The 18,599-nt window shown below is 64.4% G+C and overlaps 1 protein-coding gene across 1 annotated transcript in view; it reads right to left on the bottom strand.

The window, feature by feature from the left end:
- NCOR2 (nuclear receptor corepressor 2) overlaps positions 1–18,599 on the bottom strand; it is a 165,081-nt gene that overhangs the window by 14,302 nt on the left and 132,180 nt on the right. Inside the window, exons 27-40 of the mRNA XM_025045498.1 lie at positions 15,072–15,233; positions 14,031–14,170; positions 13,308–13,410; positions 12,990–13,094; positions 12,695–12,798; positions 8,946–9,096; positions 6,260–6,397; positions 5,859–5,945; positions 4,968–5,263; positions 3,341–3,695; positions 1,996–2,217; positions 1,198–1,449; positions 323–472; positions 34–179 (exon numbers count right to left, since the gene is read on the bottom strand). Of these exons, the coding sequence (XP_024901266.1) occupies positions 34–179; positions 323–472; positions 1,198–1,449; positions 1,996–2,217; positions 3,341–3,695; positions 4,968–5,263; positions 5,859–5,945; positions 6,260–6,397; positions 8,946–9,096; positions 12,695–12,798; positions 12,990–13,094; positions 13,308–13,410; positions 14,031–14,170; positions 15,072–15,233 (2,411 nt within the window). The remainder of the gene's footprint in view (positions 1–33; positions 180–322; positions 473–1,197; positions 1,450–1,995; positions 2,218–3,340; positions 3,696–4,967; positions 5,264–5,858; positions 5,946–6,259; positions 6,398–8,945; positions 9,097–12,694; positions 12,799–12,989; positions 13,095–13,307; positions 13,411–14,030; positions 14,171–15,071; positions 15,234–18,599) is intronic.

The raw sequence follows: 18,599 nt of genomic DNA, 5'->3' as shown, positions 1-18,599 counted from the left end.
GGGCCTCGGGAGGCCCGCGGGGACCCCCGGGGCCCGGGGCGGGGTCTCCGGCACCCTACCGGGTCTCCAGATAGGTGCGTGCTCCACCGTCGTGGTGGACGTGAGGATGGACTTCTCCCGCTCGCGGTCCCTCTCGGACGAGGACGTGGCGGTCGGCTTGGTCAGGTGGGTGGGACCTCCTGGGAGACAAGAGGCCCACAACTCAGCCCCAGGGCCCTAGAAGGGCCCGCGTTTGTCCTCTGGGGCGGAACAGAGAGGGGAAGGCATCTGCCCGCGGACACCCAGCCACTCCCTCAGAGGCCGGGGCGGGTGAAGGTGCTACCTGGGGACAGCGGGGAGCTGCTGAGCCGGCCGCTGAAGTGCTGGGGCGCGGTGGGGAGGTAGGCCAGGCGGTCCATGGCGGCGGCGGGCGTGCCTGGTGTCGGGGGCACGAGCACGGGCAGATGTGGCACTTGGGACAGGTCGATGATGCCTGTGGGGGGAGGTGGGACAGAGTTGTGGCCTCAGGCTCCTGCTGGCTGGACCGCCGCATGGGCGGAGTCCTGCACCTTCACTGATGTCCGCCTCCTGGGGTCCGAGCACCAGCCCCGCGGGACCCGTTTCAGAACGCCAGGTTCTCCCAGACCCTCCTCCCTGTGCTCCCCCGCCTGAGAAGTCAGGGCCGACAGGGGCGCCCCTGCACGGCGTGGCCTCAACTCAGCCCCTGCCTCTGAAATGGCTAGTGTGACCAGTGCTCCAGTTGGACACTGGCCAGCACCTGGGCACTCCAGAAGGACGTCCCAGGAGTGTGTCCGCAGGAAACCTGACACACACCTGCTAAGCAACCACAGGCTGCTGGCAAGTCCAGGGAGCCGGAAACCCCAACAGCCTCGTGTTTTGGTCTCATTTTGTCAACTCCAAGGACGGCACGTGCCAAGAGCACACAGAGCACGCGTGCGACCCGTGCGTGCAGCCAGGATGCACGTGGCCATCAAGCACAGCCTCGTGCCCACAGCACACACACTGCAGCCACCAGCCAGGTGTGTGGCCACGTCGCACTGACCCCCGAGATGCCCACACCCTAAACACCTCGGCAAAGCCACACACATGGGTCCTCTGCACTCCCAAGAGAGCCCAGGTGCTCCTGGAGCATGGCCGATGCCCGACGGAGGTGGTCTGCCCGCCCGCCCCCCACCCGGGGCGCCCAGGGCCACCCACCTCGAGGGCCGGCAGCGTAGTTGAGCGCCAGCGAAGACTCGCGGGGCGACAGGCCCCGCAGCATGTCGGCGCGCTGGGCCATGGCGGTGGCCGCATTGTGGTGCATCTGCTGCGAGGTGATGTAGTCGTTGATGATTGTCTGGCGGTTCTCCAGAGCCGCCGTGTCGGGGTAGCCGCGGATGAGGTAAGGCGGGTACAGGTGCGGGTAGGTGGGGCTGGGGGCCAGGTGCCGGGGCAGGTAATAGGCGGCGGCTGCCGGGAGAGGGGAGCGAGGTCAGGCGGCCCGCGCTCTGGCCAGAGGATGTCACCCCCCTGCCTTATGTCCCCGCTCCTGCGTCCTGACAGCTTCTCCCCAGGACACCTCGTTGAGACAGCATTAGGGTGCAGAAATAGAGACTTGCTCCCTGAAACCCTTGAGGGGCCTTTTATTGGTAATGACCTCTGGCCTGAAGCTCTCCTACACATGGGGCATCCGGCTCATGCATCACCGAGACACCTAAGGGATGCAGCCCTCACAAAAGCTCTCCGGGTCCCGTCTGCGTGGGGACTCCCACACTCGAGCCCTCTTTAGACACGTTTGCACTTTGAAAGGCTCAGACGTCCCTCAGGAAAAGACAACCAAAGAACGATGCCCCGGATTCCTAAGACAAATGCTAGTCTGCACCGTCCTGTGACGATGCCGTTGGGTGTCCCCACCTCTAGGCCTCAGCTTCCCCAATGGGCAGAGCCGGGGCGATGCCTCGGGAGACCCCGGGCGGACACCGATGAGGCCCCGGCCCCGTGCTTCGGGACAATCACCTGCATCCAGGGGGATTCCGCGGGGTATGGAGGTGGGGTCGAAGGCCAGCGGGATGTGGCCGCGGTACAGGTCCACGCCGCTCACGCCCCGGAGCAGGTGCTCGTAGGACGAGATGGGGTGGGCGTGGTGCTCCGGCACGGCGCTGTGCGGGGACTTGGCTATCTCGCGGGGCGTCGACGTCAGCTTCCGATCCTGGGACGCCTTGCTGGACGAGAGGCTGCCTGTGGACGGGTGGCGTGGGGACGGCATCGGACCTCTGTGCCACCGCCGTGCCGGCCCCAACGCAGGCACCGGAGGCTGGTGTGTTACGGGAAACCACTGCGGAGCAGGGTCTTTGGGACCCCAAGACCAGGCCTCTTCATTCACCCACCCATTTGCCTCATAGGTCACGTTTTAAAAATCATTTACTCGTTTGTTTTTAGTTCCCAAAAATGTTCATCATTCTCCCTTTCGTTTGTTCCTTGTCTCATTCATCATTCATTCCTTCAATAACTCAGTCAATCAATTGACCAATCAATCCAAATGCACCTCTGGAACCTCCACTACTTGCCAAGCAGTATTTGGGGAGCTGGGGCTACACCAGAGAATAGACAAAACTCCTGGCCCCGAAGGGGCCGACATTTAACGCGGGGGACGGATGATAAACTAGTCGTCAAATAAGGGCTTCGGAGTGATAAATGCTCTGGAGAAAAACGTGACAGGACACGACCAGAACGGGGGAGGGGTGTTTGGCCGCGAGAAGCCTCCCTGGGGATGTGACATTTGGACAGAGACCCGAAGGATGACACTAAGCCCGTCAGGCAGAGATCTGGGGGGGCGGGGGGGACACGTTTCGAGCAGAGGGAACGGCACGGGCACAGGCCCGGGGGGAGGATGGACGTGGTCGAGGAGCAGAGAGGAGGCGGCCTGTCTGGCAGAGCCTGGGAGAGAGGAATCTGGCAGCTGGTGAGGCAGACGGGGCCAAATCCTGCAGGCCCCATCCCAGGGCCATGGCAGGAAAGGCGGATTTTCCTTCTGAGTGCCATGAGAAGTCACCAGAAAGACTTAAGCAGGAGGGTGGCATAATTTGATGTAAATTTTTCACACAAAAAAAGTGGCTGGCCGCCATTTGGGGAGCACGTTACAACTGGACAAGAGGGGAGCTGGGAAGCCAGGGGCGGGGAGTCGTGGTAGGGTGGGCGGGGAGGGTTCCCAGGAGCATCTGGACGCCGAACCCATAGGTCTGGCCAAGGAGGTGGATGCGGTGACCCCAGGGTGTTCCTGGCTCCAAACTAAGGCGGTTTCCTGAGACCACAGCCCGCCCACGCCCCAAGCCCACGCCCACCCGACGCCCACCCCACGCACCCTCCTGCAGGCGCGGCGTGGGCTCCCGCGTGGTCACCGGCGAGCCGCGTGGAAGGTGGCCGGTGAAGGGCGTGCCGTGGTCCTCGTAGGTCAGGGGGCTCTGGCGCGGCTTTCCCAGGTCAGGCACGATGGCCGGGGCGCCCCGGGTGATGGAGCCCCCCGAGCTGCCGACCGCGCCCGGCCGGCTCTTCAGGCTGTCCTCGTAGCAGGCGCGGTCCAGCGCCCGCGCGTCTGCCATCACGTCCAGCGGGTGCACGGGCGGGAACGTGCGGCCGGGGCTGCCGATGATGGAGCGCACGTCGTGCTTTTTGGAGCCGGTGGAGGACGAGCCCGTGTCGTACTTGAGCGGGGTGCCCTGGGGGAGACGGAGTGTGAGCGGCAGGCACATCACTCTGAGCCTCACCTGCTGAGCTCCGACACGGGAGCCGCGAGCCAGGCCTTGGGGGGCAGGGGCCAGAGGTTCAGGTGGCACGGAGCCTGAGGGGAGCACGACCTTCACGGCCCTGCCCACTCTGCCCGGGCCTGGGGGGGCCACAAAAGGGGGCGGAGTTCAGAGGTCAGCCCTTCCTGGAGCAAATGGGGAGCCCTCTGCTGGCCGCTGGGGTCTGCTGGAAAGGGGCTGAACTCCCCGACGTGGGCTAAATCCTTCCTCCCTTCAGCCTGGGCCCCTCCGCACGCCCGCTGCCGAGCCCCGAGACTCAGCGGCAAAATCCGGTTTCGCCGCCCGGAGGATTAAGGCTCAGAGGTCAGGGCTGAAGTTCATGTTTGCTCTCTGGCCAGGAAGGGCAGCTGAAGAAACAGGGGTCACGGTCCCTGCCCGGCCACCTGGGGAAAGACCCCACCCTGTTTAGACAGGCTGGGAAACCCGGATACAGGGGGCCCTGTGTCTCTGCAAATAACACAGCTCTGTGTTTACTCAGGAATGTTTCAATCTCTTTCACAAGAAGAATAAACGCCCTGATTTCAAAAAGAACAAACTAGAATCAAACCGGCCTCTCTGTTGGACCTGGACCTCTTGCTGATGGCTCCACAAGTACCACATTGCAGCCCTGGTCCTCGGCAGCGTCCCCTTGGGCCCCACCCGCCCTCGGCACATCAGGCCACCTCTGACCATGTGAGGGGACCGTGGCCCTCAGCGGTTCCCACTGACCAGCCCCTCACACGAGGCTACGGCCTTGCGGGGGGTGGACACCACAAAGCAACGATGCTGCAGAGTTGGGGACATCTGGATTCGAGTGTCACAACTGCCATTTACATGCTCTGTGACCCTGGACAAGTCGTTTCAATGAGGACAGTGAGAGCCACCTCAGAGCACAGCTCCGAGGGCCGACGGGTCACGACGCCACGTGCTCTGGCAGCCGTTACCACCACGTTTAGCGTGGGCCCTGCTTGACCTCTGGGCCCCAGTTCCTCCGCCCGAAGAACGGGGACAATGGGCATGACCCCCCAGGGCTGCCGACCACTGACCGAGGTCACGGATGCAAGCCCCTCGCGTGGGACTTGGACGTGCACGGGGCCCAGGACAGCCACATGTGGCCTGGGGCCTGTCTCCCCGTTTGAGGCCAGGGCGGGGCCCACAGCCCCCACGCCCGAGCCCAGCGTGCGGCCGGCGGACGCCCGCGCGTACCTGCGTGATGGAGCCCTCCTTGAGGGCTCGCGGGGCCAGGGGCGGCTCGGGTGAGCGCCGCAGCTCCTCCCGCGGGATCTCGTGGATGGAGCGGCCAGCCTCCTTCACCGTGGCCACCAGGCCCTCGTGCGCCGGCTTCAGCTTCAGGGGGCCCAGGGCGTCCAGGGGCCGGGCCTTGTAGGCCTCGGCCAGGTCCCGCGGGGGCGGTGGGGGCGGCGGCGTGCCCTCGCGCTTCAGCAGCTTGGCCTCCCGCCGCAGGTAGTCCTCCTGCGCCTCCACGTAGGACCGAGGGATCCCTGCAACGGAGGGCGGGGCGCTGACCCCATGCCTGCACCCCGCCTCGCCCTCCCACACCGGGGCCCCGACACCGCTGCCCCGACACCGCTGCATGCTGGGGCCATGGCGCGTGGCGTGACCTCTCCGGGGCCCCGTGTCTTCACGCGGAAAGCAGGACCCTCGTGGGAACACCTCGTCCCGGCAACGAGATGACACCAACGCAGGCCCACATCGGGCCACAGGCCGGCTCCCCGCGGCCCACGCGGGGGGATCTGGGCGAGTTACGTGACCGCCTTAGCCTCTAACCAACTGCACCTCCGGCCCCAAAAATGTCCCGTAAGAACGCACAAGCGGCACTTGGGTTCGCGCCGAGCACGCAGCAGGGGCTCAAGACGACGCCCCCGAGGAGGGGCCGGGCGGTTTCTCTTTCCATCTCCAAACAAGCAAGAGACGCCCGTGCTCCCCACTGTGACCTGCGTGTGAACCCGTCTCGTACACGTGTGCCGCACGCCTGTGCCACGCCCTGCGGCACGCAGGCGTCCCTCCCCCCGAGGGGAACCCTGGGGAACCCTGGGGGCCCGGAGGTGCCGCGAGGGCAGCAGAGGGCGCTGGTACCTTGTGTGATGGAACCGCGGAGGTGATGCTGCTCTTTGAGATGGTGGGGGCCGTGCTGCTCGGGCGGAATGGCGCGGCCCATGAGGCCTGGGAGGGGGACGGCAAGAGCGTCATTACGGGGGTCCCCGAGCCAGCCCTGGGCAGTGACAGGGACCAGGGTCTAGCCAGCCCTCCCAGCAGTGGGCCCCTCCATGGTGACAGGGTGGTGGCACAGGACCCAGCATGCAAGCGACACATCTGAGCCCTGCACTGCCCCGAGATACAGCCTCAGAAACACCCAGCCTCAGTTTTCCTGTCTGTGAAATAGGGCTAGCCACCCCGACACCTCCCTCCAGCAGGTGCCAAGACAAAACCTCTCTTCACTGCGACAACCCACGGCAGGTCCTGGGCAGGAGACCTACCCTCAATGCTGGCTGAGGCGATGGCTCTGCTGACCCGGCCCTCCATCATGTCGTAGGTGCGTTTGGGGGCAGCCGTCTCGTGGGAGGGGCCTGAGCTCCTGCCCTCCTCCTTGGAGCACTGGGACACAGACATGCCACCTGGAAAGCAGACCGGGCTCACGGTGAGGGGCCGGGTCCATGGCAGCGTGTACACATGCACACTCCACTGATCGTGTGGCTGAGAGCCGGCCAGCTGAGCCCTCCCGAGGGAACCTGCGGTCCAGCCCAGGGCCTGAGGACAGTGTCCCACTAACCGATCCCTCAGACCTTCTGGGGGGAAGCACACGGAAGGGAGAGGCAGGCGAGCCTCCTGCACCCCGAGCCCTGACCTGCCAGGCTGTTCTATCAGTAAGTAGGTGTGTGCCTTTGACCACACACAGCCGCATGAGTCTGTGCACAAACATGTCCACACACAGGTGCCAACATGTGCCACGAACATGAGTACACACACACGTGAGCAGACCCACATGAACACAGAGTATGCAGGACCGTTTGCATCACGTGTGCGTGCACACGCGCCTGCCCACCAGGAACAGAGTGAGGCAGTGTGCACAAGCACACCTGTGTGCCTGTCTGTCTTCATGTGCACAAACGTGCATGTGCACTACAAGTCCCCGTGGGGAGTGTGAACCTGGGGGAAGGGCAGGATGTCCATAGCAGACGTGGCCTCGCCAGGCCTGGACGGGCCGGGGACCTGAGACTGGGCTCACTGCTCCCTGGACAGGTGGGGAGTGTGAACCTGGGGGAAGGGCAGGATGTCCACAGCAGACGTGGCCTCGCCAGGCCTGGACGGGCCCGGAGGGGCCGGGGACCTGAGGCTGGGCTCACTGCTCCCTGGACAGGCCAAGGGTCTGAACGGGCAGGAGGCAGGCCTCAGAGGGCAGGGCTCGGCCTCGCCCCTTAGGCCGGGGGGCTCCCTGGAGCCAGCGGGCTCCCTTCTTCCTCGTGGGGCCCGCAGAGTAGCAGCTACTCCAGAGCTTGCGATCTGGTGGCCGGTGGACGTTCCGTGTCGCTACTCCAGTTTTCATTCAGAATTAATTACTGAGGTTTAAGCACTGGGGGTTTTCGGGTGAAAATGGAGAGATCGGAAGTCTAGCCGGTGGACTCACATGTGTACGGGGTTGACGATCAGCTGCTGGTGACCAGACAGGCCAGTGCCCCTGGAGACATGGTCTTCCCTAGTCCCTGCGGCCATACACCCGCCTGCCACCCTCGTCAGCCACTTGGCCCCGGAGCACGTGAGAAACTAAAAGCCCTGATTTTAACCCATTTTGCGGATGACAAACTTAACCGCAGAGGCTCAGGAACGGGTCTGGAGCCCGAGTGGGCATCCACCCAGGGCTCCCTGCCCACAGCACCGGGACCGCCGGGCCCTCCCTCAGGCCTTCCCCGGGGCCGACGCCGTCACGCAGCCGGGCACCGAGGCTGGCACTGGAGGGCGATGCAGCTGACGGCCTGTCCCCGGCTCTCTCCACCACTTGGCAGCACAGAGAGGCATGTGCCTGGGACACACGGTGACGCCCCCACGTCCCAGGACCGGGGGGCGGGGGGTGGGGAGGGGGCACAGCGGGCGCCAGATGGAGAGGAGAAGGCGCCGCCCGCCAGAGGAGCAGCAATTTCGGGCCCCGCAGCTGCCAGCCGCTGAGAGGGGCGCCCATTACTGGCTTTTATTTCCACACCCCTGGGTGCCCGAGGCTGCCGGGAAATTCACGCCCCAGCCCTGTTCTCCCTTAACCCCTTCTGTGCAGGGCTCCTGGGCTGTGAGACCCAGACCAGGAAGGGAGAAGGGGTGAGGGGCGCGAGGCAGGGCGGAGCCTCAGGTTGGTCATCGCCCCTTGGTGGCCACCCACGGGGTGTTAACTAGCACAGCGTCGGCCAGAAGTGCTGGGCCAGAGGCCCGGGCTTCCGTCTCTGGGCCCGTTTCCCCACCATGCTTCTCACAGGGCCGGCTACAAGTTTGTTCCTACGTTGTACAGCCCTGGGCGGAGGCGGGAGGCAGCCCAGGCCAAGCCTGACCGGCCTGGCTTGCATACCTATAGTGATGGGGAGGTCACCACCTCTCTGACATGCTTCCTGGTGTCACCCCAGCCCTGCCTGTGAAGCTACCACGATGGCCCAAACACCCTCCTCCACCAACCCTGAGCCCCGTTTTCTCCTGAGGGGCCAGAAGTATGGCCACATGGATGCAGCACTGGATGTCACTGTGCTCCAGCTTCCCCCAGGCCAACCACGCGGGGCACCCCAGACTGGCTTCCCGAAGACATCTGGCTGCCCTATGGCCCCAGTCACATTCCTCAGGACCCTGCTCCCTGGACCAGCTCCAGGACACCGGGGCCTGGGGTCGGATGCCTGAGCCATGCTGGACGGAGCAGGCTCCCATGATTCAGAATTAACAGGGTGACGACCCGTCCGCATCTCGTGTGGGCATCCCGAGGGGGGACTTCAGACGCTGAGCTCCCAGCCCCCCGGCATGTGCTTGGCTCCCAGGAAGCACACGTGACAAACCAGTGGCCAGCTTCCCTCCCTGGTCGCATGAGTCCGCTCATCCGGAGAGTCTCTCCTCTGGGCAGCAATGGCCCGTGCACGGCGGGAAGGTAAGCCCCCGCCTGCCCGCCGGGTCACTGCGGCCGTCAGTGACAGAACTCACCCTCGTAGGACAGCACGTGGCCCTTCTTGCCCTCGTAGATGACGTGGGCCTTGGGCAGGCCGTCCTCCCGGCCACGGTCCAGGCGACCCGGGCTGTCCTCGCCGATGATCCGGGTGATAGTGCCCTTATACAGGACGTCAGCCGGAGTGCCCTGGGGCGGAGGGGGTGTTAGCCGGGGACCCCCATGCTTGCCGGAGATGACGTGGGCACAACCCAGCACGCATACGCCCGCATCCTCCAGACCTACACTGCACACGTGTGTGTTCACAGGTGGGGTAGTGACCTGCCCGGGCGACTTCTGAGAATGTGAGTGTGGGGGTCAGACTACAGATGTGGGGCTAGGCTGGTGGATGCCAAAGCGGCCTTGCCAACGAGCTACTGTGTGACCTCTTTCAAGTCACTCTGCCTCTGTGAGCCTTAGCCTGTGCATCCACACGATGGAGACAATCTTGGCATTTCTGATTCTCAAAGGCGCCCAGCACAGACGAGCTGTCCCCAAATCACGGTGGCTTTCTTCTTTATGATGCCAAGAGCCCATTCAAAGACGTGGGGCCGGAGACCATGTGCCAAGCCCCGGACCAGGAAACTCCCTAGACCCCCTTGGGACCTCTCTGCTGAGAAGCACCCACCATGGGGTAAAGGGCAGCAACTGGCCAGCCCTGGGCTTTCCTCCCGGGTCCTGATTGGTGACAAGGGTAAAAGCGAGATGCCCTGAATGCACACAGGTCTCCCAGCCTCCTCCAAGCACACACCCTGGGCAGAATCTCCTTGACGCACTCTGTGTGTGCACACAGTGCAAGATAGATGGGCGTGAACGTGGGTGACAGTCTGGGGGCGGGCTGCCACCTCTCACGGCAAGGGAGCCAGCAACATCCTATCGGGAGGTGGCTCCAGAGGCAGCTGACACCAGCACAGCCATTATCTGTGTCTTGGTTGACATGAGGCCGTGGCGCATACAGGGGACATGAGTGGCTTATTACACAGCACAGGAAAGGGGCCCGCCTGGTGCAGCTGAAGGCGTTGGACCTTTACAAGCCGCAATACTTCAGAGGCCACGAGCAGATGACAGAGACTCGGCAAGGCGGTGGCCCCTTGATTTCGGACAAATGCCCTGGACAAACTCCTGGGACGCAGAGGTTCTCTCTGCCTGAGGCTGGCTGCTTCTTGCTGTTGCCCCAGTGAACTTCACTCCCCAGGGGGAAGGAGCCTCCAGGAGGCAGAGAGCTGGGCCTGCTCCAGCCTCCAGGACACCGTGGTCACTGCCTGTCAGTGCCCGCTGGACTAATGAGCATCTGTGCGTGTGTGCAAGTGTGTTTGTGGCCTGCGTCTATGTGTATGCGTGTGGCCTGTGTCGGTGTGTCTGACCTGTGTCTCTGTGTGTGTGCGCGTGTGTGCATGGCCTGCGCCTGTCTGTACGTGTATGTGCGAGTGGCCTGTGCCTGTGTGTAGCTTGCATCTCTCTGTGTGTGGCCTGTACCTGTGTGTGGCCTGTATCTGTGTGTTCATGCGCCTGTGTGTGCACAGACGCAGGTGTGTTTGTGGCCTGCGTCTGCGTGTGTGTGTGTGGCCTGCATCGGCGTGTGCGTGTGCATGTGTAGCCTGAGATGCACGTGCGTGTGGCCTGCATCTGTGCATGTGTGTATGGCCTGCGTGTGCACGTAGCCTGAGTCTGCGCATGCACGTGTGGCCTGCGTCTGCGTGTGGCCTGTGCCTGCGTGCATGTGTGTGGCCTGCATCTGTGCGTGTGCATGCGTGTGTGGCCTGCGTCTGCGTGTGCCTGTGTGTGTGGTTTGTGTCTGTGTGTGTGTGTGTGCCCTGCACTTGAGTGTGTGTGCGCGCGCGCATGTGGCCTGCGCCTCCCTGAGTCTGCGCATGCACGTGTGGCCTGCGTCTGCACGTGTGTGTGGCCTGCATCTGTGCGTGTGTGTGCGTGTGTGGCCTGTGTTTGCGTGTGCGTGTGCCTGTGTGTATGGTTTGTGTCTGTGTGTGTGTATGTGCCCTGCACTTGAGTGTGTGTGTGTGCGTGCGCATGTGGCCTGCGCCTCTGTGTGTGTGTGTGTGTGTGTGTGTGTGGCCTGCATCTGTGTGTTCGTGCGCATGTGTGTGGCCTGCGTCTGCGTGCACGCGTGTGTGTGTGGCCTGCGTCTGTGTGTGTGTGTGTGGCCTGCTGTCTATGGATTTCATCGCCACCTGGTAGCCAGGCTGAGACAGTCTGACTCACACATGATGGCAGCTGCCATCCTCTGCTAAAAACACATGTGTGTGGCCTGCGTCTGCGTGCACGCGTGTGTATGTGTGGCCTGTCGTCCATGGATTTCATTGCCACCTGGTAGCCAGGCTGAGAAAGTCTGACTCACACATGATGGCAGCTGCCACCCTCTGCTAAAAACCATTGAATGAGTGTGAGTGACAGAGATGGCTGTGTCACCTGGAGACCTGGCACAGATGGGTTTGCAGGAAGTTTAGATGTCAACCTTTAATCCCAGATGAGGCCACGAGAATGACTGCAAGGAACGCTTTTGCCAGAAGGGAAACTGAGTCAGGCAGGGCCGTCCCCTGCCTGAGGGAGCGTGTGGCAGAACTGCGACTCAGCGGTGGCAGCCTGACTTTTGCCCCAGGTGCCTGCTCTTTGTACTCAGCGAAGCTGCCTTTGAAAGCTTGCAATTTCAAAGCCTTCAGGCTCAGAGAACAGAGCACACGGGGCCTCCTCTGGGGTGACATCGAGGCCACTCGGCTCAGGGACACCTCACTGCACGCCAGCCTGCGGCCTCAAGCTCCACCACGAATGTGCAAGAGCGTGTGTCCCGTGAGCATGTCTGTGTGTATGTTAGCGTGTCTGTGCCAACGTGTGTTCAGGGTCCCTGTTCTCTGGCTTGCCAGGCACAAGACCCCGGCTGCTGGCTGCTGGCTACGTGACCTTAGGTTTAACCTGAGTGTCTGTTGGCAGAGGCGTGGCTGCTCTGTGATGAGCATGGCTGCTGGCTACGTGACCTTAGGTTTAACCTGAGCGTCAGTCTTCTCATCTGAAAGATGAGTTAACAGCATGGACTCTACCAGCGGAAAGTGTCTTGCCTTGTCTGGAGCTGGGGCCGGGGAGAGAAGCAAGCCCAGTGGTGCTAAAACCCCGGGGTGTGGAGCCGCCCTTAGTGCTTCCCTGGCCGGGGAAGAGGGGGCTCACCAGCTTCTGGACGCACCGGGAGCCCCGAGCTCAGAGAACTGAACCCCGATTCCTGAGCCAGGAGGGATGCAGAAGGGCCCCTCTGCAAGCGCTCGGATGGGGCGACATCACTAGCTAATCCTGGCACTCCCTCCTGCAGCCGAATGTGGCCGTGTCACCCTCCGACCTCTCGGCCTTGGCTCATGCTGTCCCCTGACATTCCCGCAGGTCCCCACTGGCCCACCTCTGCGGCCTCGACAGCCCCAGGCATTCTCGGCCACAGCATTCAACGCGATTTGCATACTCTGAACTCAACCCGGACAGTCTGGCATCGCCCGCTGGCGATCACGCGTCCAGCACTACCGGGCCAGCTCCTTGTAGCTGCGGTTTAGGTTTGCTGGGCACCGAGTAGACATGATAAACGAGCACAGAATGGACTGTCACCCACCCACTGAGGCAGGTGCCATGCAGTGACATAGAGGGGACAGAGGGGCTGGCCCGCTGCTTCGCCCGGCAGTCAGAGCCACCTCTGGAGGTGCTGCCTGGTGAGCCCGCCCTGGCCCCCCACCCCTGCTGCGCCCCAGGCACTTACGTGGGTGATGGAGCCCCGGTAGGTGATGGGGCTCTCGGTAGGTACCCGCGTGCTCGGGACGCCTTTGCTGATGCTCCCTCCCGGAACCGAGCCCAGGGACGTCCCTGGAAGACATGAGACACGGCGCTGAAGTCTGCGGCACCTGCCACCCTGATGGGACTCCTGGTGACCAGCGAGGCCCCCTCGGAATTCTCAAACAAGGGGTGCCCTGGCCCTAGAGGGTGAGGAAGGCAACTGTGACGGGGAGCTTCTCAGCAGGTTGGGGAAAGGGCCCCATTCCCGCCTCGGGCCTCACCTCTCAGCACGGACGACTCCTGGGCCGTGGGCACCCCCAGGCTCTCCGGTGGCCCAGCCTGGCCCCGTGGGGACAGCTGCTCCTGCTTCACTCCACTGAAGGGTGCTGGGGACAGGCGAGACAGAGCCGTGTGCCACCGGGACGGGCTCACAGGGGTGGCCCACCCCATCCCACCCAGGGGCTGGGGCCCAGGACTACAAGGGGATCCGGACCGCCACCCCTCCAAACTCAGGCCAGAGTCCCACAGGCCAAGCTGCCCCCCGCAACCCCCTGACACGGACAGCTGGATCCAAGCCCGGGGAGGCCCCTGATCCTTACCCAGCTTCTTGGGGTCCATAGCGAGGGGCAGCCCCATGGTGATGGGGCCCACAGGGGCCTTGGCATGCTCTGAGTACGGGACATGGAGCTGTACCGACAGTCCCTGTGGGGGCAGAGGTCATGGGGTCACTGGAGTCCCCACAGTCCCCCCACCACATGCCCCGGCCCAGCCAGAGCCACAAACAACTCCTTTATGAGGCCTCAGGAGGAGGGAGACCCCATCACAGCAGCCGGAGGGGCCTGGCCCTGCTGCCCCACTGGGTGACCGTGGACGAGCCACCGCCCCTCCTGCGCCCAAGTGCCCTCCCCTGCGCAGCAGCCATCGCAACCCGAGGCAGCACAAAAATGCGACGCCTTGACCCCACCCTGCGCTCCACGGGGGGAAGGGGCACATCTACAAGCGGATGGCCACTCTGCACATGCCGGCCACTGCGTGGCCTGCTCGCCTTCCGTCCCACAGAGGGGAAACTGAGGCACAGAGGCTGAGTAGCTTGCCCAACGGCAAGGCTGCACAGTCTGGCCGCAGAGCCCAGGCTCCTGACCGCCCCATGAAGTGACCTCCCAAGGTCCCATGTCCCTGGGGCAGGCTCCGGCCAGCTCAGACCCCAGCACTGCCATGAACAGAGATGACCCCAGCCCCCACCCAGACATCGCTGGTCCCAATGCCCCCACGTAACCCCTGAAGGGGGAAGGGGCTGTCGTCTGGGCACCAGGCCGCCTCACCTGGGAGATGGCGCCCATCTGCCTCTCGAGGACGCTGGGGTGCTTGGTGGAGGAGATGAGGGGTGGAGGGTTGGAGATGGTGGGAGGGCGGGGCAGGACGGGCCGGGCACTGTCGTGGAGGCCCAGTGGCAGCGGGTGACCTGGGGGGCACATGTCTGTCCATCACAGAGCAGCCACGCCTCTGCCAACAGATTCCCCGGGCCTCTCCCTACCCCTGCCCCGTGCTCATGTGTCCCTCCTGCATCTCTGTCCTGAGGAGCCAGCTATGTCCTTGGTGCAGACGCCACCGCCCACTCACTCATCCCTTAACGGGTCTCCCCGTTTCCGCTCCACCCTCCACCAGTCACTTCCCACCCAGGGACAAGAGGGGTCTCCGAGGAAGGTCTCCTGGTTCACCTCGTCCCCGTGCTGTGAGCCCTCCGGGCGCCCACAGTCCCCAGGCCCACCGGGCACAGGCTTTCGCCGCTGCAGCCTGCCCGGTCTCGCAAGCTTCCCCTGCTTTTTTGCCTCTGGACCACTGCACCTGCTGTCCCCACTGCCCAGTGTGCCTTTCCCTGGTCTTCTCCTGGCCCGTCTGGCCCACCTGCCCTCAGGGTCAGCTCGGCTCAGCTCAGCCTTTCCTCCTCAGGCCCCCGCTATGCCGGTGGGGCCCGGCAGGGCTGGGGAACCCAGGAAGGACCTCGCGCCCAGCCCGAGTCTATCCATGACCAAAGCCGTCCCCTCCCCGCCCCTTCCCTCCCTCCCAGGCTTTCTTCTCCAGCTGCCCATTCTCTAGCTCTGAGTCACCGGTGGAGGACAAAGCTGCCCCTCGCCACTGGAGCACCGCCTGGCTCGCCAGCATCAACGATCCTGCCGAGTTCTCAAATCTCAACAGACCCCCTCCTGCGCCGTCACTGGCCAGGCCATCCCTCCCGAGGGTCCGGTCAGACTCAGATCCTTTTGATGCCGTTCAAGCCAGTGAAAACAGTTGGTGCCGAATAACTGTGTATCAGCTGGTTCCACATGGTAGCTGAGAAGCCCAAGCGCGGGCAAGCCACTCACCAGGCGGGGTGTAGGAGAAGGCCGAGGGGTCAGGGGCGTGCGGCGAGGCCTTGATCACCTCACGAGGGGGCATGGAGAAGGGCAGGCCCGACGTCCAGCACGGGGTCTCCGCGGACAGCTTCTGGCCCTCGGCAGCGAAGGTCGAAAAGAACACGGGCTTCTCTGTGGAGGGGACGAGGTGGGACGGTCAGCTGTGCTCGGCCAGCCCCCAGGAACCCCATGGCCAAGGCTGCCCCCACTCCAACACGGCCCTCTCCATGTCTGCGGCGCTGGGCCTGGGCAGGGACAGGGTCCTGGCCAACAGTAATTGGTGGTGGTGATGGGGGCGTCTATGATGGAGGCCCCCAAGTCTGCAGGTTGGGAGTGCATTTGGGGGTCTCAGAAGCTTGAGTTCCAGTGCTGAGACTCGCAAACCCCCTCCCAGTACCGGGAAGCAGGGGCCCAGGCACACCTCAAGGCTGGGGGGTGACCATAGAGGCCGGGGCCTGAGTTCATAGCCACTTGTCCTGGAGCCTGGTCACGTCCACCCATCTCCTGACCGTCTACAGCAGAGCTGAGCGGTTGCAACACGGACCGCCTGGCCCGCAAAGCCTAAAATATTTACTATCTGGCCCTTTCCCAAAAAAGCCTGCTGACCTCTCCCAGTGACGAAGGTGGTCAGAGGCAGTGGCGTGTACGTGCTGGGGCAGGGGTGAGGGTGGCTGGGAGTCCAGACGCCCAGCACGCCCAGCCCACCCGTCGCCGTGCTGAGTGTCACAGCGGCGGGAGCTGGACCAGCCGCCCAGCAGGCCACGAGGGCGAGACTCGCCAGGTTACAGAGGGGAAGCTGAGCACAGTCACATCAGCGGACTTCTCGAAGGTCACCAGCAAATATTTGGTTAAGCTCGGATGTGACCCCTTAAGCTCCAGCCTAAGCCGCACGGAGAAACAGGGCAGTGGGAGGGTGACAGTCCCCAGAGCCTCCCTCGGGTGGCACCAGGCTAGGACCGACTCGCCTCTCCTCACAATGCCCTGCGAGGAGCCCACTGTGATTATTCCGGCCTACGGGGGGGGGAGGGGGGAGGGGAACCAAGGCATGGAGAGGGGAAGTCGCCTGGTCGAAGGCCCACCGGCCGGGGAGTCGGCTGCAGACTGTGGCCTCAGCCCTCACCATTCGTGCTGACCCCAGCAAGCGGGGTGATGACGGGCCCCACCGTTCTCAGGCCTGGGGACACCGAGTGGACTTGGCCAAAGGCCCAGGGGCACATGCTGACCTCATGGGGTTCTCCTGCTGGCCCCTCACTGCTGATTCTGTCCACAGCCCTGAACCTTTCCCTCGACAATCGGTGTCGAGCCCAAGGACCGATCCAGAGAGAACGGGCTGAGAGGCGGGGCAGGGGATATGACACCCGAAGGCCAGGCCTGGGACGCCAATGGCAGGCAGGGGTCATCTCTTGGGCCACCTCCAGATGACAAAGGGGAGCGCTGAAGGCCCTTCAGGGAGGGCGAGTGCCGGCATCGACCCGTGGTGCCAGCTGCGGGTACGACCGGTGGGACTGGAGTCTGCGCGCTGCACCCCCCAATTTCTCTCCTAGGAGAGACGGAGCCCCGTGAACATGCCCTGGGGCAGCGGGCAGCCCACAGCGGCCAGGGAGGGAGAGGGTCTCAGATGCGGGCAGTAACTCCATGTGGAGATTCCCGCACTCAACCAGCCCCCAATGGAGACGCTCCAAGAGGGCCTGCCCTGGGCCGGGGAGCCCCACGAGCACCAGGGACCTTGCTGCCCAGCTACCCAACCCGGGCGCGTCCCGGCCGCTATGCGGGGCTTGGCTTCGGCTGCAGCAGGCGGGGGCGGGGGCCTCCGGAGCTGGAAGGGAAACTTGGGGCCGGGCCAGGCTGGGCAGGCGGCCGACAGCCTGGAGAGACAACCTGTTCCTCCGGCTGGGCCCAGGGGAGCCCAAGGGGCTGGCCTGGTCGAGCGGCTCCACGCAAGAGCCAGGCGACCGGAGAGGCAGCGCTGGGCGTCGAGTTCACACGTGTGCCTGAGAGCACAGCCCAGGACGCAGGCCGTGCCCGATGCCAGGTGTGCTGCCTCCCGTGGGGAGCCAGTCCTGGAAACAGCCTCCACCGTGCAGATGGGCCGGGAACCAGGTGCAGGCACCGAGGGTGGGGGCTCACTCCCCCACCCCTCCCCCAGGACAGGGCCTGCCACCGGGGGTGGGGGGGGAGGGGTGGTCCCGGGTGGCCCTGCCTGGTCCCGGGTGGCCCCGCCCTGCTCAGATCTGACGTCGGCCAAAGCCGCTTGGGCTCCTGACATCACTATGTAGCTACCTGCCCTGGGCTGGTGGCCTGAACCGGGAATGCCCTTCCCGGGCCAGACCCCGTGGCCTCCCTGCACCCTCACTCAGCGACACACACCCCGTCACGGGCGTCCGGGGCCCAGCATGGGTCCCGGGCGGAGGCAGACGTCCTGCCTCGTGCATCGGCAGGTCCCGCTGGCTTTGCCCTCTGAAAAAGCTCCCTCTTCCTCTTCCCCGCAGTCACCCGTGCGGTCCAGGCTGCCACCGTCGATGGCCAGGGAGAGCACTGCGGCCTCCTCCATCTGCCTCGACTCCTTGCAGCCCTTTGTCCTTGACAATAGCCGGAGATCTTCCCGAAATGGGAATGGGATTCCCCCCAACACACACGTATGTGCACGCACTTAAAATCCCTTCAGCAAACAAAAGCTTTGCTGCACCCAAGACGAAATCACCGCAGGCCCGTGGCCCGCGAGGCCCCACACCCTCTGGGCCCCCATCTCCCTCTCAGCCACACAACCTGCCAGCAGCTCCCCAGACACAGCAGGCTCGTCCCTGACCCCGGGGTCCGCATGTGCCGCGCCCGGAAGTGCTCTTTCCCCAGGTCCTCCCGCAACTGACTCCTCTTCGCCGAGGCCCCTTCCCTGAGCCCGTCGCCCCCTCCCCCACGCTCTTTCGCTGCATGAACGACTCTGAAGTTATCTTGCTCCCGTGCACAGGCCCTGGCGTGAGGCCCTTCTCACCCACACACGGCAGCTCCCTGCAGCGAGGACCTAACCCCGCTCACTGCTGCAGCCTCGCTGCCCAGCCCGCTGGTGGGCAAGCGTAGGTGTTCGACTAGTGTCCGAGACGGCCCGTGGGCCAGCCAGGACACATGCCTGCCCGTGTGGGTGGCGTCTGAGGCTTCCTGCAGCAGGAGAAGCCATGGCGAGGCAGGCGGGGCAGGCCGACGAGACGGTGGTGGCTGGCAGGCCTGTGCCACTTTGGGATGCACCCAGCACCACCCTCAAGGAGGCCCGTGGCCAAGGACCAGCCTGGCTTTCTAGAGAAGGACGGATGCTGGACCAAGGTGTGCGGGGGTGCAGGTGGCACTGACCCCCCGAGCCCGTTCCGGGGCGGCGCGCGTCAGGGAGGGCGGCCTGGGGTCCTTCTCCGTCAGACCCCTGGAGCAGCCAGCAAGAGGCTGGGCTAGCCCAGCATGGGGGTCAGCCCCCAGGGCCTGGGGCACACCAACAGCATCCTCTGAGTGCTG

Source organism: Pteropus alecto, unplaced genomic scaffold (assembly GCF_000325575.1).
Source record: "Pteropus alecto unplaced genomic scaffold, ASM32557v1 scaffold213, whole genome shotgun sequence".
NCBI classification, from domain to species: domain Eukaryota; kingdom Metazoa; phylum Chordata; class Mammalia; order Chiroptera; family Pteropodidae; genus Pteropus; species Pteropus alecto.
The sequence above is the reverse complement of the archived record's forward strand: the minus strand, read 5'-3'. Positions and strand labels throughout refer to the sequence as shown.